This window comes from Salvelinus fontinalis, chromosome 40 (assembly GCF_029448725.1).
Source record: "Salvelinus fontinalis isolate EN_2023a chromosome 40, ASM2944872v1, whole genome shotgun sequence".
NCBI lineage: Eukaryota > Metazoa > Chordata > Actinopteri > Salmoniformes > Salmonidae > Salvelinus > Salvelinus fontinalis.
The window spans coordinates 19,870,390-19,893,878 of record NC_074704.1 but is presented as its reverse complement, the minus strand read 5'-3'; the positions used below and the strand labels follow the sequence as shown (position 1 = coordinate 19,893,878).

The window sequence follows — 23,489 nt, the reverse complement described above, 5'->3', positions numbered from 1 at the left end:
TGCCACAACCTAATGCCAAAGCTATTTAAGTGAAACAGTTGACTCACAAACTACCACAGGTGAAACTTCCAATAACTGTTTGATTTTACCATATTTGTGTAGACATTCTTCATTCAGTACATTTGTAGAAAATACACTCCACCTGTGTGGAAATTCAAGTAGACAGTACACCACAAAGGATCTTTTCAAATCTTTCTGAAAATTTCAGGGGAGAAAGACAGAAAAGAGGCCTTGCACTCAATTGAATGTCATAATGTCAACAAACTAGACTTACTTCATGGTCAGCAATGATAGCCAGCTCTTTCGGCTTTTAAAATCCCATTGAATGTGTTAATTTGTCCAGTAAGTTGAACATTGTGAATCACAGCCAGCAAATCAACCCTGACCGGCACCGCTGTCGTATGACTGAAGTAAAAAAAGTGAGCAGTCAATGATGAGTGTGGATCTGATTTTTTTTCTGCTAATAGATCAAACCTGCTGCAGTTTCCACCCCATTCACCACTTTGACAAAACACATCACATGATAGTCCCTGCCTCTCCTTTCAGAGGTTTGGAAGAAGTCAGGCTAGTAGTATCTTGTTTGGGTGAAAGGAAACACAGTAGTATTCTTTATAGGTAGTGTTGTTACTCCAAATATGACCTCTTCTGTGGAGTGTACATTTGTATTAAGGTATAACATGTTCTTAATACATATTTGAGGAGAATATCAAAAGGATATTGTGCGACACAGAAGTCCGTATCGTCTAAAGTTATTGGTAAATGACTAAAAGGTTCTTCCTTAATAAAGGAAAGACAATTAGGAGGTGAGAGGAGACAAGTGAGGGAAATAAAAAGAAAGAATGACAGGAAAAGACAACAGAGGTGATAAATGAGGTTTATTTCTAACACAAAGCAAAGGGGGAAACGCAACACGGTGCAGACAAACGTAACTTCTCTGGTATATAGCGACTGCAGTGCAGACGGCACTGGCTGTGTGTCTTTCCGTCTGCACTCTCTGACATCTATTCACCATCCACAGAGAAATAGACACAGACATTCAGACCTGGGCTCAAATACCATTTGAATTCACTTCAAAAACTTTAGCTGTGCTTGATTGAGCTTGCCTGTTGCAATGGAAAATTCCGCCCACCTGGCACCACCTGGCACAAACCCTGCCCACCAGGCACTTTAGGCAGGCTGATCCCAGGTCTTCAGACATTCCATTATATAGTACAGTATAGTGGAAGGTGCAGCTTTTTTTATGATTAACACTTAACATCTACTCTGTTCATTTATTTTTTCAAACATTTCTTGCATGTTAAAGCTCAGTGACCAAGCTATATGACACCTAAAATGGACACCTTCATGTAACAGCTTCTGGTTTCACTCAACTCATGCTATAAATCAGTAGCAGGAAATGCCTCAAGCCTTCTCAGGCATCAATATCCCTGGTTACTTTCTAGGGGGGGTTGGTGACTTGAGAGATCTGGCAGGGCTGGGCGACTTAACATGCCTAGGGGGGGTTGGGGATTTGGCGGTTGGGGTGGGGGACCTTAGGGACGGGGTGTGGGACTTAAGGGATGGGGTGGGGGTCTGGGGGATGGGGGTTTGGGCAGGGGTAGGGGTTTGGGCAGGGGTCTTGGAGGCCAGGGGTGCAGGTGTTGCTCCTCTCCCTCCCATTTTGGGCTCGGGGGGGCTCTCGCCTTGCTTGTAGACGCTCACGGTGATCTCCACGAACTCCCCGCCATATTTGTTCCGTACGTTGATGCTGTACTTGCCGGAGTCCTCGGACGTGACGGCGGTGATGGTGAGGCTGGCGAACTTATTGGCCTCAAGCGTTATCTTGGCGTGCTCAGTGGAGACTACCTCATTTTCATTCTTGAACCAGGTGACCTCTGGACTGGGGTCACCCCAGACTGTGCAGGTCAGGCTCAGGGTCTGAAGGTGGACAGAGGGAGGTGTAGAGGAGAGATCAGACGTCAGAGAGATAGAGGTCAGAGAGAAAGATCTCTTGAATATGCACGCAATTCTCTACAAGAGACCATGTATTTTCAATACAATCACAATCTTATACAAGCATATATCATCATGATATAAAGTTTGTTCAGAGTGCATAGTATATCCCACCTTCTGCTCCATAATGGTGACCACATCCGGCAGACCACCAACCACTCTACCACGGTCTGAGGATTAGAACAGTCAATTAGCACTTGTTATCACGTAATCACTAGGATAATATGTATTGTGTAAATATAGTCTACTCACTCTTCTCAGCGAAGGCTGCAGCCCTGAAAGATAAAATAATGACATTGTTATAAATCAAGGACTTGGTGTATTACCAAAACATTTGGCAGTGTGTATACGACGAGGACAAATTTGTGCCTTATAAAACCTGTGGAACTTTTAATTATTTGACTCTTATCTTACGCGTTGCATTTTGCAAAAAGAAACAGCTTTGGACGAAAAACCATAAAAAGAAAAGCACAGCAATAAGTATCTTACTTGAGTCTCAGGTACTCCTCATAGGCATCGGTATATGCTACAAAAAGACAAATTGACATGATAAGACATCATCTACAAAGACAAGCTAAGTGCAATTTAAAACAATCCTAGTGGTCAAAACGTCTGGTTGCAATGACATGATTTCAACATTGTAACATCTTTTTACCCGCTGGGATTTTTTTCTCTCGCGATGCTAACCTTGTCCGGAGAGGTCGAATGTGCGAGTGTGGGACTTGGAGGCATCCATAATCTGGATGGAGTAGTGTCCCTTCTCCTTCTCTGATGGCTCCCTGATCTGCATCCAGGCCATCTCAGCTGTGCCGGCGATCCTCATCTTCTCAGACGACGAGATCTTGCTATCCCTAAACGGACATGGTCAGGTTTATTTGTCTAAATGAAACCCCTGCGTTACTGTCTTTCCACAGTTATATTTAAAGGGTGGATACTTTAAGTTGAGGTAAGACCAACAGACAAATCTACCCTACAGTCTAAACTTAAATAAATAAAAATAGTATCTAGAAACATCCATTGTTTGGCGTAGGTTAAAGTATGCCTTCAAATCTCATCTCCAAAATGGCTGCATACTGTGTAACCGGCCTTGCTGAGTGTGATGTAGATGATGAGATGTGCGTACTTGTGCAACCAGGCAGTCCTGATCTCCTCTGTGTAGTACTTCATGTAGCACTGGAGCCTGATGCCTTCTGGGGTACACTGAAGCACCAGCTCAGAGGCAGAAGACCCTGAGAGGAAAAGGAGAGGCAGAGACACAACCACACCAACACTAAGTACCTTCACAACCACACCAACACTAAGTACCTTCACAACCACACCAACACTAAGACCTTCACAACCACACCAACACTAAGTACCTTCACAACCACACCAACACTAAGTACCTTCACAACCACACCAACACTAAGTACCTTCACAACCACACTAAGTACCTTCACAACCACACCAACACTAAGTATCTTCACAACCACACCAACACTAAGTACCTTCACAACCACACCAACACTAAGTAGTTTCACAACCACACCAACCCTAAGTACCTTCACAATCCAACCAACACGAAGTACCACAACAATGCAAGGGAGAACATCAATATTTTTCCCAGCAGGTGTTTTGATACAAAGTACTTACCAGCAATGTGGGCAATGGCGTTGATAATATCGTCAAATACTGCAAATCAAAAACAGAATATTCGTAGAAAGAGGAATTAAATTTCAATATGTCCTGATAAAGGAAATGATATTGTATCAATAATCAGATTATAGATCATGGAGATCCTGGAGCAGGAGTGTACCTTGGCCAGAAATGTCAAAGACAGAAGAGTCTTTCCCTCTGTCATCACTGAGTTTAGCTTTGTAATGGCCCTGGTCTTTTCTGGAGAACTGAAGAAAAAAGGTACTATTTACTGAGATTATATTATCAACTCAGAAAAATCTTGCAATATTTTAGATAGTATCGTGATCTTGGGGGAAAAAACAATACTGTGGGAAATTGAAAAACAGGGTCAATATTCATATAAGAAAATGTCTGCAAAAAACAGAGTTCCCTTGAGCAGTTGAATTCCTTGTGCAGTCATTGCTTTCAAGGTTCACAGCAGTAGTTACCAAGGAGATGGGGAGAGCAACGGATCCAGACATCACGTTAGGAGGGGTCTCCAGAACAATCTCTTCCTCATCCTTGAACCAGTGGAACACAGTCTCTTTCTTCACATTGGCAACCTGAGACACGAACACATACAGAATACAATCTGTCCTGACACTTTTAAATCACTGAAGAGCTTAGGAAAAAGCATGAGCTGAAGCACACCCAAACATGTTTGTAGAGGTGCTGACTAACAGAGAGTAAACTATATCACAACGAAGTCCCCAAAAACTATATATGCTCCCAAAAAATGTAATGGGTAAACAGCAAAGCCCCAATGATTACAAATGTGTACACAGTTTCAACCTGAAGTAAATTGAAATCTGTAACCGCAACAAAAGGTCCTAGAAAACGTGTTGGTTACCTTGCAGACGAGCAGAACAGTACAGTCGTCATCCACATGGTAGGAAAGGTACTCAGCAAAGTGGGGACCTAAACACGATAAGAAATATTTCATTTTCAAAACTATTATCACAATCTACAGTCCATTTTTACATTTACGTAATTTAGCATACATTTTTCATACTGGTCCCGCGTGGAAATCAAACCAACAACCGTGGCGTTGCAAGCACCATTCTCTACCAACTGAACCACAAGGGACCCGTACAAACTTTATCTACAGCACAGTCTGAAATGTTGAAAATCAAACTAACAGACCAGCTGATTACTAATGTATGATATCAAGACAACAAAGTCTTCACTTTCTTGTTGACAAATTACACATAAACTTTCATACTAATCGATCAAATATGTGCCCATCAATCATCTGTGTACTAGGATAGAATACCTTGTTTCCTGATGTGCTCTGACCTCTGGAACTCAGCCTCCTTCAAGACAGCCTTGAACACTGAGAATAGACCACAACAACGTCAGTACTTAACCTAATACCCAGCCTCTTACACTCTAGCACCATAGCCTTATAGTAAAAAAGAAAATGCTTACTATTATCATATGTGTATATCAGACTTTGGTTCAAACACTATTTGAAATCTATCAAATCATTTTAGTGTTTGCTTTAGTCTACCTGGTTTGCCAGATGGGCTGAGTTTGTGTTTTTATTGACTATTCTATTGGTTCTATTGCGCCAGGACACTGAATCAAGCCCAGATAAAGTATTTGAAATCATTTCAAATAGTATTTGAACCCAGGTCTGACGTACTGTATATTAAATCCCCTCTCACCATCTCTCACCAGGACCAGAGAGCTCTGGTTCTTGGCTCTGCCGTCGTGGATCTGGACGGTGTAGGTGCCCTCGCTGGCCTTGGAGAAGTGATCCACAGTCATCTGGATCACCCCGGTGTTCACGTCATGGCTGAGCTTGTGGCTCTGTGGCACATACAAAACACATACCATCATTACATCAGGCATGTTTCCTAATAACTATTACCTTTATGTTTCACTGTTTATATGTTCAATGTGATTATGTCTCATGTTATTTGTTATGTATATTCACACTGCATAATTGCCCCTTGTGGGATGAATTCAATATTATTGAATTCAATTCATCAGTGAAATTCAGAGTACAGAAAAAAGGCATTGTCACGTTCTGACCTTTATTTCCTTTGTTTTGTCTTTATTTAGTATGGTCAGGGCGTGAGTTGGGGTGGGCAGTCTATGTCTGTATTTCTATGTTTTGCTATTTCTGTGTTTGGCCTGATATGGTTCTCAATCAGAAGCAGCTGTCAATCGTTGTCCCTGATTGGGAACCATATTTAGGTAGCCTGTTTTGTGTTGGGTTTTGTGGGTGGTTGTCTTCAGTCTTTGTGTGTCTGCACCAGATAGAACTGTTTCGGTTTTCACGTTTGTTGTTTTGTATTTGGAAGTGTTCAGTTTATTGTCTTTAATTAAACATTATGGACACTTACCACGCTGCGCTTTGGTCCTCCGATCCTTCTAACTTATCCTCCTCAGACGAGGAAGACGACAGCCGTTACAGGCATCATGTTTACATGCATTTTTAAATATTTTTTCTGTTGCTTTGTTAACTGTGCCATATAGCACACCTTCCTTTTCCTTGATTAAAAAGCAATGTTTGAGGTTGTCGGTTTGGCACGTACGTCACTGCTGGTGACCTCCTTGTCGTTGACAATGAACCTATAGGTGACGGCGGGTGACATCTTGAGGCACTGCAGCCAGAAACGCACGTGGCCCTTCTCTAGAACCTCATAGTTCAGTTGGTGCTTCAGTGGGACAACTGGACGAAGAAACAAACAAAGAAATGATCAATTCTCAAGGGATATTTGTTGTGGTACTGTGAAAAGATTCCTATGTGACACTTCACCACTGACAAAGATGCATATTGAAGCATAATACTCACTTGGATGTCTGATGTTGTAGCTGAGTTCGAGCATGGTGTTCAGGGCTGCAAGATTAAATTCAAGAATGAAGAATATCGGTATAAACTTTGACAAGAAACATATCTATATTTTTAAACCTGAGTCTATGGGCATATCCAAACCTACCATCCTCTGTCACGGTGTGGCTGGCAGAAACTCCATCAGTGTCAGTCACAACCACAGAGAAGGCACCCAAATCACTCACGTCTGGGTTGACGAAAGTCAGCTTAGAGCTGGAAAATAAATAAATGTTGAGACAAATGATGTTGACAAAAATATTTATTATGGTTGTGACAAAAAAAAACTTACTGTTTGCCCTTGGTTTCTATGGCGACTCTTGTACAGTCACTGATTTCTTTGTAGTTCTTAGACCAAGCAAAGTTGGAGGTCTCAGAAATCTCACAGGCCTCGAATGACAGGAAAATATCACCAGTGTCCTCATCCACTCCACACTGGATCTCCTGGGTGCCTTAACACATGAAAACAGACAAAATAATAACCTTTATTGCTGAGTGGTAGAGAGGAAATGTACATATTATGCTTCAGCAAAACTGTTCAAACCAAAAGCTAATGAAAACCCTGTTCAAAACCAATGGAGGTGTGTGTGACATATGTTCCTTTACCAAAACTGTTCAAACACAAATCCAACAGGCTATATCAGACTGATGTTGTCATACAGTAAAAGTCATACAGTTGTCATATAGCTGTCATATAAGTGTTATTACCTGGCAGAGCCTTGGCAACCACTGGCTCAGATGTCTGGGAGGCCTTTCCTATTCCCTCAGCGTTGACAGCCTTCACTTTGAACGTATACTCTGCTCCTGCCTCCAGACCAGTCACCTATACAGCGCCAACAAATCATTACATCCATTAAACATTACATTGTGAATTTGCAGACTGAATCCTAACTTGAGTTACATGAGCACAACATGAAATGTAATGAACCTTTCTATATCAACACATGATTCAAGCTACATTCTTGAGTTTTACGCACACATATTACAAGTTAAGATTCAATATACAAACTCTGCAGAGATGATGTGAATCATCATGTCTGCAGGTCTACATACAGTAGCTGCTTGTTTACCTGCAGGTAACAGTGGCCAATAGCCTCTTCATTCAAGGGGTGGTAGTGATGTCCCTTCTTGGCCATCTCCACCATGTATCCAGTGACGGCACTGGCGCCGGTGTAGACAGGGGCCTTCCACAGGATGACCAGGGAGTCACCTCTGACCTCTCTGAAGGCCAAGTCATAGGCTGGACCTAAAGGTCAAAGGTCAAACAGTAATCTTGCACAATCTCACTGCCCATAGCTGGAACATTATTCAAATTATAAATAACTTCATTTCAAATTAAATAAGTAACAGGGACATTATGCAGTACCACAATACTAATGATAAAAAAATACTCATAATAAGATGGTTACTTTACCAGGTACTGTGGTAGTCCAGGCCTCACACTTCAGAGGTGTGCTGGGAGCAGAGGGCATGCCCACACCTGCCAGGTTCCCAGCCTTGACCTTAAACTCGTAGAAGGTTCCCTCCGTCAGACCGTCGACCTGAAGAGAAGGGGACAATATTGAGACAGGGACCCAAATGTATCCAATATTTTCAACAGTGTTGCTACAAGTAGCTACATATTTGCTATTGATTTTGAATGGCAAAGTTTAATTATAGATCTAATCTATTATTTAGATGCAGAGGGAAGAGTACATACCATTCACACTATCAGCACTGCAGTTATTAAACCATTATGTATGAAGAAGCAAACCTATTTATCCTAATCAGATGCCACTTCTGACACCACGTGACGTACCGTGTAGGTCCTGGTCTTGGTAGCGGCAGAGTTGACCTCCTTCCAGGCCAGGGTGTCTGCATCACGCTTATCGACGTAGTAGGCGTTGATCTTGGAGCCACCGCAGTGCTTGGGGCTCTTCCAGGCAATGATCATGGAGGCTCCGTCACAGCTCAGCATGGTGATGCCATGAGGTGCACTGGGAGTCGCTGTGGCATAGAGTCACACAGGTAAATTCAAAATACCTTTCCAACATGTAAAATTGACCAGTTTTTCATTTCAAACTGATGTGAAAATTCATAGACATTTTTTTTTAACATGGGGTTTGTCATACAGTTGCATGAGGGTTTTTTGTTATACAGTGATATATGTAGTGGTTAAACTGTATGTACAGTATGGCGGGTGATTTGAAAGGAAACACACGATAATACTGTGATACTCTGACAAGCGTTCAGAGCACAGACACAGCAAAAGTTGGGGGAAGGGACAGTGAATAAGTCTGGTGGTGAACCTGTTCAGGAGCAAAACTGTGCATTAAAACACCCCTAGATAACAGAACAACTCAATACATACCATACTCCACTCCCCTCTCTAGATGAAACCATAAAATCTTTCATATTGGACAAAGGAAAATAGTCAAAGTTTAGTATTGATAGTAAGGCAATAGTGCTTGCTCTTTGGGGGTCTAGTTAAGGTTACCGTAAAGCACTGTATGTGACAACTGTTGGTGTAAAAAGGGTTTTATAAATACAATTGTATTAATTGATGGCAATACTGCATTTCTCATATGGCAACATTCTATTGATACTCACTGAGGGCGGGCTCCACAGCAACAGGAGTCGACTCCTGGGACTCATCACTGAGGCCATAGATGTTGACAGCCTGGACACGGAACACATAGGTCTCCCCCGGGGTCAGTCCATGGACCACAAACCTAAAACAGGGAAATGAAACATGATCATCTATACGTCTTGAATTTAAGGTATAATTGCTGACTCTAAGACCTGGACAATATACACGACCGATCAAAAGTTTGGGGTCACTTAGAAATGTCCTTGTTTTTGAAAGAAAATTTAAAAAATTGGCCTTCTTTAGACTACTTGAGTATCTGGAGCATCAGCATTTGTGGGTTCGATTACAGGCTCGAAATGGCCAGAAACAAAGGACTTTTTCTGAAACTTGTCAGTCTATCCTTGTTCTGAGAAATGAAGGCTATTCCATGAGAGAAATTGCCAAGAAACTGAAGATCTTGTACAACGCTGTGTACTACTCCCTTCACAGAACAGCGCAAACTGGCTCTCATCAGAATAGAAAGAGGAGTGGGAGGCCCCGGTGCACAACTGAGCAAAAGGACAACTACATTAGTGTCTAGTTTGAGAAACCGACGCGTCACAAGTCCTCAACTGGCAGCTTCATTAAATAGTACCCGCAAAACACCAGCCTCAAAGTCAACAGTGAAGAGGCGACTCCGGGATGCTGGCCTCCTAGCCATCTGGTTCTTGGTCACCTCCCTGACCAAGGCCCTTCTCCCCCGATTGCTCAGTTTGGCCAGGCGACCAGCTTTAGGAAGAGTCTTGGTGGTTCCAAACTTCTTCCACTTAAGAATGATGGTGGGCACTGTATTCTGGGGACCTTCAATGCTGCAGAAATGTTTCGGTACCCTTCCCCCGATCTGTGCCTCGGCACAATCCTGTCTTGTAGCTCTACGGACAATTCCTTTAACCTCATGACTTGGTTTTTGCGGTGACATGCACTGTCAACTGTGGGACCTTTTATAGACAGTTGTGTGCCTTTCCAAATCATGTCTAATCAATTGAATTTACCACAGGTGGACTCCAATCAAGTTGTAGAAACATCTCAAGGATGATCAATGGACACAGGATGGACCTGAGCTCAATTGTCGGGGGGCTAGGGTCAGTCTGTTATATCTGGAGTATTTCTCCTGTCTTATCCGGTGTCCTGTGTGAATTTAAGTATGCTCTCTCTAATTATTTCTTGCTTTCTCTCTATCGGAGGACCTGAGCCCTAGGACCATGCCCTAGGTCCTGTCCGTGCTGCTGCTCCAGTTTCAACTGTTCTGCCTGCGGCTATGGAACCCTGACCTGTTCACCGGACGTGCTACCTGTCCCAGACCTGCTGTTTTCAACTCTCTAGAGACAGCAGGAGCGGTAGAGATACTCTCAATGATCAGCTATGAAAAGCCAACTGACATTTACTCCTGAGGTGCTGACCTGTTGCACCCTCGACAACTACTGTGATTATTATTATTTGACCATGCTGGTCATTTATGAACATTTGAACATCTTGGCCATGTTCTGTTATAATCTCCACCCGGCACAGCCAGAAGAGGACTGGCCACCCCTCATAGCCTGGTTCCTCTCTAGGTTTCTTCCTAGGATTTGGCCTTTCTAGGGAGTTTTTCCTAGCCATCGTGCTTCTACACCTGCATTGCTTGCTGTTTGGGGTTTTAGGCTGGGTTTCTGTACAGCACTTTGAGATATCAGCTGATGTAAGAAGGGCTATATAAATACATTTGATTTGATTTGAATTTCCAGTCTGATAGCAAAGGGTCTGAATACTTATGAAAATACATTTTTAATACATTTGCTAAAATTTCTAAAAACCTGTTTTTGCTTTGTCATTATGGGGTATTGTGTGTAGATTGCTGAGGATTTGTTTTTATTTAACAGATTTTAGAATAAGGCTGTAATGTAACAAAATGTGGGAAAAGTCGAGGGGTCTGAATACTTTCTGAAGGCACTGTAGGTGTCAGGATTTTGCCAAATCAGTGTCTCGTTTTGCAAAGATTTTATTTCTGGATTATTCTCAAGCCAGAGGCCTGTCACACTACATTCACTGTCCCATCTCCTTTAATAACATATCTAATACTAAATCACTGCCGTAACTTGAATAGATAACTAGTAGACAAACGTATATGTTTAAATGGCTACCTGGTGTGCTTGTAGGGCTTATGGTTGCATGGGGCCCAGGTCTTTGATCCCACCAAAGAGGCGTCTATGTAGTACCCCATGAGGTGGTTGGGGTGTTTGGGGGGGTCCCACTGCACAAACACGGAGGACTTGGTGTTCCTGGTGGCAACCACCTGACCAGGAGCGGAGGGAACACCTACACAGGCAAAACACATGCATGTTGGGGACTGGAGATATTGAGTTGATGTATCATTACTACACAGTAACAGAGTAAAGGGGTTAGGAATTAGAAAAACACATACATCTTCATTATAAATCTTCAAATAAATGATTGTCATCATTTATTAATTTAAGACGTGAAAAATAAAGCATTTCTCATTATGCATAACATACCTGATGTGATGTGATATCTTGGTGCAATGTTATGAGGAGATACAGAAATATAAAGAACAATGGACACAATAACCATTCTGTAAACATGTGGACTATATTCCACAAAACATACCTTCAGCAAGGGATGACAGAGGCATTATTTTCAGTTGTGATACATGATGTCATGCGTCTTTCATGACGGGAGTTCGTGTCAGACAAGAGTGTACCATTATCAATCATGGATATTGTGGGGACGAAACGTATTTTGTGATTGTGACGTTAGGGTGAGGATACTGTAGGATTTGATGTGACTTAATCATGCCCATCATCATTGGTAGTTAGATTCTCCAAAATACGAACAGGGGTGAAAGACCGATTTGTGATTGTGACATTACAGGAGTGTGATAGTCACATTACATAAATCTCAGTATGTTTAAAATAAGGGATAAACGTTGTGCTTTATAGTGTACATACCAACAGGCCGCTCACTACCTGAAACATATGTTAAACATAGTCTCATTTATCAAAGTAGAATTGGAAGGATTCCTTGACTGTCACTGTTTGTAAATGCATGTATCATACATTTTGTGTGTGTATGTGCTCGTCTCTGTGTGTGTGTGTGTGTGTGTGTGTGTGTGTGTGTGTGTGTGTGTGTGTGTGTGTGTGTGTGTGTGTGTGTGTGTGTGTGTGTGTGTGTGTGTGTTAAACCCCACTCTTACCATGCTCATCCACCGTTTCGATGGGATCTGTAGGCTTAGAGGCCTCGCTGGCGCCGTACAAGTTCTCAGAATACACACGGAACTGGTACTTTTTCCCGGCTTCCAAATCGAAAACGGGGTAGCGAGGGGACTGCAGTTTCACTGCTGTGTTGATCCTCTGCCAAGCCCCAGTGCCTGACACGGACTAGTGGATATTTGGGACGGGAGGGCAAATGAAAGGTAAAGCCTTCTACAACATGATTGAATCACTAATCTCATTTGAAAAATGCTTTTAGCAACATACCTGCCAGCTGTTATTTCTGCCATTTTGCAAAAATATTACTGCACTTTAGACAGATTGAAAGTTGTGAAATGATAAATGGACTGTCTAATCCACTACCGTTCCTGTACTGAGAGATCTACATACTGTAGATGGGAAGGGGAAAGGAGCAGCCACACACCTTCTCGATGATGTACCACAGTGGTGCCCGTCCACGAGGGCTGGGGGGTTTCCAGCTCAGCACGATATATGATTTGAATATCTCCGAGGCATGCATATCTGTAGGCTCCCCCGGCAATGTAACGTAACCTATATTGGGATTGAATGGCATTGAACAATACTTCATAACACGTATTATTTGATCAATACTAATTACATAAACTTTAAAGAACATTTAGGGTTCATTTAGTATTTATTATTATGGAATTACATTTGGGGTTAGTTTAGATCGTTTTAGTTACAATGTTTGCGTCAAGAGTTAGATGGTGGGTTAAAAGTTATACAACGATGACGTTTGGATATGAAAAATTAAGGATATAAGTTATAAGGAAAATAAATGTAATCTACCCATGTTAAATCTAAGTTTAAAGAGATGGCTGGTTAGATGCCTATTTATTATGGTGTTCGTCTTACCGTTCGTTCCAGTGTGGTCAATGAAGTTTCTTAGAAAAGTTTTTATTCATTCTTATTATGAAGTTTTGATATTAATATGACTAGTATCATTAGAGTTGTTACTATGGCAATACCAAAGTCCAATCTAAAAGCAGAAGGTGAGCAGGAAGCGCGAGGGTTTATTGATTAATAATGATGAGACAATTAGGAGAGAAATCCTTCAACTTCTCCTTTAAGGTACTGAGAACACAAGTATTTAAGTGTACATACATTCATGTGTATATTATTGTATATTGTAAGGGCTTTCGCCGATACAATATATTCAACAGGTATTTGCTTTGATGGATATTGGTCAGTTATGGAAATGTGGTGGATATGTTGATTGTAATGCTGTGTGGAAGGTTTATTTGTTATCCAGTGTTTTTGTTTAATAGACGAGAGGAATAGAATAGACTCAACACAATATTTTGGTCTGTTACCATTGTTGGCATACTCTACCTTCCAGGTCATCATCTTTAATCACTACTTCATGTTTCCCATCCAGTTTAATCACTGTTTCAACAGAGGAAAAAACAGAAAAGTCATGTATGACACAAAGGTGCATCTGCTGGATGATATTTCACCCAAAAATCTAAATATAAAAGATGTCCTTTGAGTATGCACTCAAGTAGACATCATGAGTGGGTGTGTGGTTATGTACCTTGCAGTCTCTCTCGCTCAGCTGGGTCCAGGGCAGTCACCTTGTCAGACTCCCGGGACGGTCTGCTGATCCCGGCACTGTTGACAGCCCTGACCCGGAAGTGGTAGGCGTGACCCACGCTCAGGCCGTGCACGGGGTACTTACAGATCCGCACTGGGGCGTCGTTACACTGGGACCAGGTAGCACTACCAGACTCACGTCTGTACAGGAGGAGAAGGAATTACATCACAAACCATAGAATGCATTGACGTGTGGAAGTGCTGGTCTGAATGGACGTCAACAATGATAGTGCAGACGTTTCTAGTTCCATCAGTCATTTATCTAGAAATCTAATTCGCATGCCTTCGTCACAAGTCTTTGTTTGGCTCTGTGAGATCCGGTAGCTTCACAAAATCAATTGCTCTACCAGATTAGATCTGAAACATCATGTGAGCGTGAAGTTTCTCACAATCACTCCACTGTCTTACACTCTCAATGGCCATCCTTTATGTCTTCTACATCTTCTAACAACTACAATCATTCCACTGTCTTACACTCTCAATGGCCATCCTTTAGGTCTTCTACATCTTCTACCAACTACAATCAAATCTGCTTTTATTGACTATTGTTGGAGATTCTGGATGGGAGAGTCTAACGTAAGGTCCTAAATGACTAAAACTGACTTGTCCACAAAGTATCCGGTGATGGCAGCCTCGTTGGTGGTGTTGGGGGGTTTCCAGGCAACCAGGACGTAGTCCGAGTTGATGTCAAACGCCTTGACGCTGATTGGTGCACCAGGTGCTCCGGCCACAGAGGGAGCAGCATCTGGGGAATAAGGAAGAGAACAAGGAAGCAAGGTGGGACTGTAGAGAATAAGGAGACAAAGTGGCAACACTGTATAAGTCACTTGGGTTAACACATGCAAATATGTATGGGATTACAAACTGAATACAGTATGTAAAATGCCTAGAGCAAATCTGTGTTGAGTCAGGCCGGAAGTTTAAAGGGCCCGTTGGAACTGTGTCATTTATCACTAAATGTTTCCTAACAACAAACCTCAAACCTGGTATTGTTTCTAATGTATAGAATTATAGTAAACATTCTTTCCTTTCTAATGTATAACATTAAATAATATTTCTCAAATATAAATATGTTGTTTCTACACTCTTAGAAAAAAGGGTTCCAAAAGGGTTCTTCCACATTAGAGAACCGTTTTTGGTTCCAGGTAGAACCCTTTTGGGTTTCATGTAGAACCCTCTGTACAAAGGGCTCTACATGGAACCCATCTGCATGGAACCCAAAGGGGTTCTACCTGGAACTAAAATGGTTCTACCTGCAACCAAAAAAGACTCTTCAAAGGTTCTCCTATGGGGACAGCCAAAGCACCCTTTAAGGTTCTAGATAGATTTCTAAGAGTGTTTGCTGCTTTATTGTCAAATTATAATATTATCATTTAATTATAAGACCATATGACTTTACCTTTCACAAAGAGGTAGGCGCTGTGCTCGGTGGTGCCGTCCTTCGTCCACATGCGGAGGGTGTACAGACCCTCATCATCCTTGGCCAGGTGGAGCAAAGTCAAAGTGGCAGCGCCCCCACCAACCTTAATCTCAGCCAACTTCCCAGCCTTCAGCAGTTTATCTGATCAACAACAGAGACGGAATAACAACACTTTATCGAGTAGTTGGTTGTTGTTGAGAGTTGACCATAAGAACATGACCGTAGAATGTTTTCAAAAACTGTTCCTTCATTCTATGTCATACTGTAATATGCTGGGCTGCGCTGTACGGACATGTGCTGTGAATTAAGATGCACTGTGTTTTCTGCACGATGTACTGTATGGCTCTCCTGTGTGGTGCTGTATTGTGATGATGTACCATTGAGTAATGTTCACTCGCTCACCGTCTCTGTACCACTGGGCCAGTGGTGGTACGTTGGGCAGATCAGGGACCACCACCATGGTACACACCAGACTAATGGAACCTCCCTCTGTTCCGAACGACACTCCAAACCTATCCAGCATGGTGATCTCCAGCTTACTGTGGTGGATCACAGTCAGGTGGGGCACTGAGGAGAAGACAAGGACAACACATGCTAATATAGTAGTACATCTCAAGTATACCAATAATGCCCTATAGTACTTGCTATGATCTGTGTTAACCAAACACTTAAAACAACATATACCGATATCAGTATATAATACATACAGATATTATGCAGCTGTGGATGAAGAAATGTCAGTATGACATGTAAACAAACCAGTTTAGCACAATCCAATATTATCATGGTTGATGTGTTAGTAAAAGTTTGTTGTATTGTGACATTGTAAGGTCCTTCCAGTGTGTGTTGAATATAAGTCACCACTTGTTTTCATTCGTTGACTGTCTCAGGGCCAGAACAACACAAAGTCACGCTCACAATAGTTTCCAGTGCTTATCAGGCCACTTAGATAGAGACTGTTATTTGTGGACTCTGATCTCAAGCAAAGCCTGCCATGTCTGGGCCCCACTCCAGCAGCACTGGGCTGGTTCTCCACCCACCCTCCTCCTCAATCCACTCTTTCTTCTCACCTTGACCAAAAAGCTGGCAGGACCCATAGTCTCCTCCTGCTGGTCCTACGAGGAATACAAATCATTTTTAGAAAGGGAAGAAGGAACATTCTTTTCAAAAATGAAAACCTTCATTCAGATTCATATGCTATGGGTGTTTGTTACGTTGGAGAGTGACATTTGAGGGAACTTTTAATAGCAGTTCAAATCCTTCAGTGCAAATACTTCAAAGACAGAGAGAGAGAGAGAGAGAGAGAGAGAGAGAGAGAGAGAGAGAGAGAGAGAGAGAGAGAGAGAGAGAGAGAGAGAGAGAGAGAGAGAGAGAGAGAGAGAGGGAGCGAGAGAGAGAGAGCGCGGGAGAGGGAGAGAGAGAGCAAGAGAGAGAAAGAGAGAGAGAGAGAGAGAGAGCAAGAGAGAGAGAGAGAGAGAGAGAGAGATAGAGAAAGGGAGAGAAAGAGAAAGAGAGAGAGAGAGAGAGAGAGAGAGAGAGAGAGAGAGAGAGAGAGAAAAAAACTCACTCTTGACAGTGACAGAGGCCTTGCTGGTAGTTGATCCATGGGAGTTCGTTGCCACGGCGCTGTACTCTGCAGTATCACTCACCACGCACCTAAAATGAAGGAAATTAGATATTAGTATATTACGATTTCATTGGCTCAAATAAATGGTACATGTGTATTGTGCTGTTCATCATCACTGTTTATACAACAGGTGGGTCTAATCCTGAATTCGGATTGGTTAAAAACTGTTAATGTCATAGGGGGTTATTGGCATTGTGTTAAGTGACTTCAGGACTGTGTAACATCCAAGAAATGTATTTAGTTCATAACATCCTCCCCTTCACCTTCATGCCTTTTAAAGGACGACTTTTAATACCAGTCAAATGTTTGACGACATGAGTGAGAAGAAGGAGACATTGCGTTTTGGAAAGTGATCTCATGGCTTGAGAGCGCCGTCGAACAGAAGGCGACGTTCTGAAGCAGCAGAAGGCGTTAAGAAGGCGGGACATCGTGAGGACAGACATTCCCAAGGAGAATCCGAGGGTGAGAATAGAAGAGGAGAAATGTGACCGTCCCCCCTGGAAGTACTATTTTATTTGATTTGTTTTCCATATTCCCAGCTGGGGTGATATGGATCTCAGGCCATTTTATTCCCACTGTTACTCTCTTTCTCTTCAAATATTATCAAAGACAACTAATTGATTAAGTGAGGAAAAGAAAAGGGTATGAAAGAGAGCGTGTTGGGGCGGAGGAGGGGAGGGGGGGGGGGGGGCTACCTTAAACTGTGGTCTCCTTTTTGACCTAGTAACGTGATGACGACGTAGGAGAGATTCAGTGCAGAGAGCGAGAGAGAAAGAGGGGGGATGAGGAATGAAAGGATCGAATGACACGGAGGTCAGCACTTCGGTATGAACAGCTGAGGAGTCTTGAAGACCAGGGCCGGGCGGGCCAGCGACATGCAGGCTGTGTTTAGAGGCGGAGCTGGCTTTAGACTAAATAGGAAATGCAACAACCCCCTCCCCCCTTCAGTTTCACTGGGGTGGTATTCACTTCCACTGGCAACAGGGAACAACCAAAGGGGGACAATGGGTACCGCCTGACAACAAGTGGAAAAACAACACCTGTTCATAGAGTAGAACAAGGCAAGTGACAATTTCATTTGACGTCAGTAAGTTCAAGAAATGAAACACAATTTAATGTATGTAATAATGATTTCAAATACTACAGTATGTGAATTTAGGTTCATGTCCTTAATCAAGTTGAAATTAACCCGAACTTGACCTTGGTCAAATTGAACCAATTAACATGAAAAGAGACAGTGAATTAGAGTGAGGCACAGTACCTGCTAATAATCAGACTGTGTACTCCATACTTGTTCTCAATCTTGTACTTTCCTGCGGCACTCAGTGGGTCAACAGGTTTTCCTCCCTTATACCTGAAAAAACAAGGCATCAAATTAGTAAGTGGGTTCTTTTACACCTCAATATTGATGGAATTTTTAGTACTGAAGTGTTTTTAATACATCTGTTATGTGACATATAACTAATATTGCATAATTTTGATATAATTAATATGTTAGCATATTTGCTAGGTCACTATTTTGGTCACTATTTTGAACATTTCTAATGAGGCCGTGTTGACAGGAAACCTTTTTTTCCCTCCCCAATTTCGTGGTATCCAATTGGTAGTTACAGCCCTGTCTCATCGCTGCAACTCCCGTACGGACTCGGGAGAGGCGAAGGTCACAGGAGTCGCTAATGAGCGATGGGACAAGAACATCACTGCCGGCCAAACCCTCCCCTAGCCTGGACGACGCTAGGACAATTGTGCGCCGCCCCATGGGTCTCCTGGTCGTGGCCAGCTGCGACAGAATCTCTAGTGGCACAGCTAGCACTGCGATGCAGTGCCTTAGACCACTGTGCCACTCGGGAGGCCGTTAACAGGAAACAAACAAAATATAGTCTAAATATCTGTGAAGTCCCTCCAATAAACAGTGAAATGTGCAGAGACGTTTATAGCATTAGCCAAGACCAAGAAGCTGGCTGTTAAAGTAGAGATGGTGTAATTGGTGCTAATGTGATCATTAACATGGCGCTAATGAGACCCATAAAGTGAGGAAACCTCACTAAAAAGCTCCAATAGACACCATAATGAAGGCCAGCCAAGTACTGTCCCAGAGGACAAATCTGGTTGAAATGATGTCATTATAACCAGTTTACAACCACAACTGCAGGTAAATGATAATTAAAAGTGCATTTTAAACCATCGTAGGCAAATGTCTCTGAACTATATAAATGATATAAAGCAGATGCTAAGTTGTTGGTGAAACATGTCACATCTCAAGGACTACATGGCTAATCATAGTGGTTACCAGATGCATACCCAATATGGAAACTGATACATAATGAAGCACAACAGTAGTTCAATAAGAGGCGAGCGCTCCTAACCATTTGACAATAGGCCTGGGGTGACCGTCTACAGTGCAAAACAGCTTGACAGGAGTCTTCTCCCACATGGTGTGGGGCCTCAGAGCCACCAGGAAGTCAGGGGCCTTGTCCGTCTCCGTACTTGACGTCACCTTCTTGTGCATCATCTCCTGCACCTGAGGAGAGGCAGTATAGGTTGCATAAGCAAATGAGGGGGAACCTTTCCTCCAGCAGTGATAAGGTTAGTACAGGTAGAAATAGGATAATAGAAACTATAGGCAAAAAGCTATCAAATATGACATATCTGTTTAACTGTGGTATTTGCAAATCACAGGGTTTCATCAATGATATATGATCCTGTGTCAGCAGCACTGTATATAACATGACCCTTCCACAATCCCGTGTATTACCTCTCTCTTAATCGCAATATTCTCCACTTGGGTCTTTGTGGCCACTCTCATCCTGTGGAGCTCCTTCTGAATGGAAGCAAGTCCTTTCCCAACATGACTAGACACTCGCTGGTACTCCTCTATCTCACCGACGTCTCTACACATATTCCACAGCAGGAAAGATAGGAATTTATATACCGGTACAATATACAGTGTTTAATAAAAAACGACGAACACTTCAACGTATTGTCCAGTATTAGGTCAGATAGGTTCGTTATTAACATCTAACCAACTCATCCTGTATAACAGGGTTCCACAACTGGGGGCTTGCTTTTTGTCATCGTTTTTTTATTAATTGTTGGATTTAAAAATCGTCCCGCAGCTGAATCTGGTTGATGATCCCTGCTGTTCAATGAAATACAACACATGTACCAGGACACAATTTGGCATATTTGCTGTGTTTTTCAGTCACCATAGTAGCTCCTGCTAGTTTTTGCCTGCAGTCAGCTCTGACTGTGGTTCATATTCCCTTACACCTAAAACAGCATGACATATCGGCCCTGTCCAGAAACAACCCCTAGCCCCTTCCCCTAGGCACTTCATGTAAACCTGAAAGAATTGAATAGGTATGGTAGTAGTTCCATCTTAGTTAGGTGGAGATTTTGCCAAATTGCTTACGCCTATCGAATCCTTTCAGATCGACACAAGTGTCTAGGGGTAAGAGCTAGGGGTTGTTTTTGTACTGGGCCAATGTAGCTAGGAGACACTGTCCTATTGGACCCACCTCTGCCTGAACGCCGGCACTGTATAGGCTGGTTCAGACATAGCCTCTGTGGCGTGGGTATGCTGCACCTGGTTCACTGACTTGGAGCTTGATTTCCTGTGGAGAGAGAGCAGTCATTAGAGTCATTAGAGTCATTAGAGTCATTAGAACAGGAAGATTAACAAACACAGTGCCAGCACTGTTGTGGTGGTACTGCGGTTTTAAAATGTAAAAACAATTGCAGAATATACTTCATATCAAAAACCAAAAAGGGACATAAGAGCTAATAAAGCAATTAATTTTGTGGTTTTCACCTAGATAGTGAGGTCATTGGTATTGGACAAAAGTTCACTTTTCTACCTCATTTTCAATCTCCAGCACAATACCAGTGTCAACATATGTGAAAATTGAGCATTTCTACATCTTGTAGAAAAAAATAGAGAGTTAAAAACGTCTACCCGATGACATCATCAAAAGTGAAAAATTTTAAAAACATGGATTTTCAAACCCTATGAGATTCGCGGTGACGCGAGGAGCAAGAAAATACCATCCCCTTGGCTAGAAACTCGTTGCAGGTTTAGAAAATCACCGTGGCCTACCCTGTGATGTCACCCATTGTTTTTTGTACCTTTCTTCTTGTCTTTTTAACCACAGATCATAGAAACGTGCTGTTTTCACATATATGGACACTGGTTTGGTGCTGGATATGATGAATAGGAGGTTGAAAAGTTACAGAATTGCCCTTTAATTTCTTAGCAAATATAACTAGTAAAGAGTCCAGTAACTGGATAGTTTTTTCTTGATGGGTTGGGTTCTAGACCAGAGTTCAGCATATGTTTCAGGCACAGTGAAGCAGTGGCATGCACACTAGACATGGGTTGCATAACAACATCAACGTCACAACCTGCTATGACCCGGTCAATAGGTCCCAACACTTTGGCTTCTGCTTGCAGCGTGACAAATTCTGAGGTTGAGGCTTCATTGGGTACGGTTCCATTTGAACGCCACCACTTCAGCTCACCACAGACTCCTATAACCTTGGAATTGCAGTTTGAAGCACAGCCGACGGCGTAACCACCAAAAGGATTGTGGTGGTCTGAGGAGCGCTAAAGCAACATCTAGTGGCCTGCTATGACCCTACGACCCTAAAACAAGGCAAAAATCCATTGTCGCAAGCCGCGTAGCATCAGCATGGGGTGGTGGACATTTGAAGTTGGAGACCATCTCTTGTCCACTCCACTTCCCTCTACACCAGCACTATGTACATCCACACTACTGTGCTCCAGCTGCTGTATTGCCAAAAAACTGCTTTCTATAGTGCTGCAGGTGAGCAATAACACTAATCGCCTACCTTGAAGAGTGCTCCTTGACAACATGCTTAGTAGTGTGAGAGCTGTGATGGCTGAGGTGGCTCACATGCTTCTTCTGATTAAAATGCATGACCTTGGTAGCCATGGCTGGAACACTTCAAAAGAAACCTGGTCACAATACCAGGTAGGAGAGGGAGGAGGGAAATGGATTTGTTTACCTTTACTTCACATGCAACTGAACATTGGAGATGGTTTGCTGTGTTAACGATGTTTTCAACATTAACATCAATGTTTTTAGCATGACCAGACACAATAATGACTTCCCATTGAGCGCTTTCACGCTGCTATTGTCAACTATAGTTGTCAACTGTCTACGGTTGATGAGAATCTGCAAAGCCTTAGTACATGAATATTCCCTATTATTATCAACTTTTCACATAATTAATGACAACATAGCCTAACTGAAGCGCCCGTACTTATAGGCACACAGGTTATCTCTGTCTTGGAAGGCCTCACAAAATGGCTGTCGAAGGACTGATACGCAATGGTTATTATTTCTCCATTAAACCCCAAATACTTTGCCTGAGAATATATCTTTCACAATATCTCCCTTGCATACTAATTCTATGATATTTATCCCACAAATATACATGTTCAGGCATAAGTATATGGTTTAAGAGGGGCCATGAATGTTGCCTCCACATACCACCATATCAACAGGGGTCAGCCCCTCAAATGTTTCCCCTTACAGCGAGCACAGCTCATCTATGAATAGCTGAAAGAAGTTTGAAGGCTACTGCGCTGGAGAAATATGGTCAAAAGCTACAGAAGAAAATTAGTAGCCTGAAAGTTTGGCTGAATGTAGGCCAATTCGCATTAGACAATAAATTGGCCTAACATAAGACAGGTCATCTACATCCTGATCAATCAATACATTCATTATTCAACTGCCTCTAAATAAATTCAATACTAAACTGTTTATGTACCCTCCCTATACAGTACATTATCCAGCTTTCCAGGACGTGTCTTAGGTATACAATCATTAGTTAGGTTGCCAAAATGATGCACCCAATAAAATAGGTTCAGCGACCTCTTCATTCAAAGGCATGCCATTAGCGCACAGTGAAAGTATAACTGCCTTCAGATAAATTCCAACACAACCCTTTATCCCTCACTGGAGACAAATTATCTATCCCCAAAACAACTCGACATGTAAATCTGTCACTCATTCACTTAGCTTACATGTATGACAACATATATGACCATTATCAACGTTAATGTACTGGAAATATAAGGTTCCCCTGAAATAAAAATGTTGGATTTATAACGACCCGCTCAATGTAATTATGATAAAATAACAGATAGAAACGCGACTCACCCCTTGAGATTAAAACAGCGCAAAGCGGTAGCAGACGAGCCTGATGCCGCTTGGGAGGCACTTGCTGATGGTAACAAAAATATTACCCTCTCACTCAAGGAATGGCTTTCCCCGACCACCCCATGTATGGATGCACTTATGACTATATATAGCATTTACCAGCATTTTCTGACCCATTCAACACGTTCAGTCAAAGTTGACGAGAGCAGGTGGCTGTTGAAGTTGTCAAATAATTAACACAAATATTTGCGTCAATTTCGTTGATATTATTGTAGGATTTTTCAACAGGTTCATTTTTGGATAAATTGTTTTTCCTTGCAAAAGATTCGTGATTTTTACATT

General features: G+C 42.3%; 1 protein-coding gene across 3 annotated transcripts; it reads right to left on the bottom strand.

Moving 5' to 3' along the window:
* Positions 1–858: 858 nt before the first annotated feature.
* On the bottom strand, positions 859–23,317 carry LOC129839629 (myomesin-2-like). Of its 3 annotated transcripts, XM_055907158.1 has the most exons (38): positions 23,148–23,228; positions 21,811–21,937; positions 20,481–20,576; positions 19,718–19,853; positions 19,329–19,483; positions 18,224–18,316; positions 16,903–16,991; positions 16,406–16,450; positions 15,738–15,902; positions 15,315–15,476; positions 14,519–14,660; positions 13,857–14,056; positions 13,655–13,708; positions 12,726–12,853; positions 12,286–12,469; positions 12,041–12,058; positions 11,216–11,390; positions 9,077–9,198; positions 8,286–8,473; positions 7,902–8,028; positions 7,558–7,733; positions 7,196–7,310; positions 6,780–6,939; positions 6,597–6,703; positions 6,452–6,496; positions 6,192–6,328; positions 5,316–5,460; positions 4,922–4,981; positions 4,499–4,566; positions 4,098–4,211; positions 3,788–3,875; positions 3,625–3,663; positions 3,116–3,221; positions 2,680–2,843; positions 2,482–2,518; positions 2,245–2,267; positions 2,107–2,162; positions 859–1,917 (listed from the first exon to the last, which is right to left on the bottom strand). In XM_055907158.1, exons 2-38 carry the CDS (start codon positions 21,912–21,914, stop codon positions 1,432–1,434), a joined length of 4,509 nt encoding a protein of 1,502 aa, XP_055763133.1. In that variant the 5' UTR covers positions 21,915–21,937; positions 23,148–23,228; the 3' UTR covers positions 859–1,431. The 3 variants fall into 3 exon arrangements, with proteins under 3 accessions (XP_055763133.1, XP_055763132.1, XP_055763130.1); XM_055907157.1 differs by lacking the exons at positions 12,041–12,058; positions 12,286–12,469; positions 12,726–12,853; XM_055907155.1 differs by lacking the exons at positions 12,041–12,058; positions 12,286–12,469; positions 12,726–12,853; positions 21,811–21,937 and having other exon boundaries at positions 23,148–23,317.
* Positions 23,318–23,489: the final 172 nt, after the last annotated feature.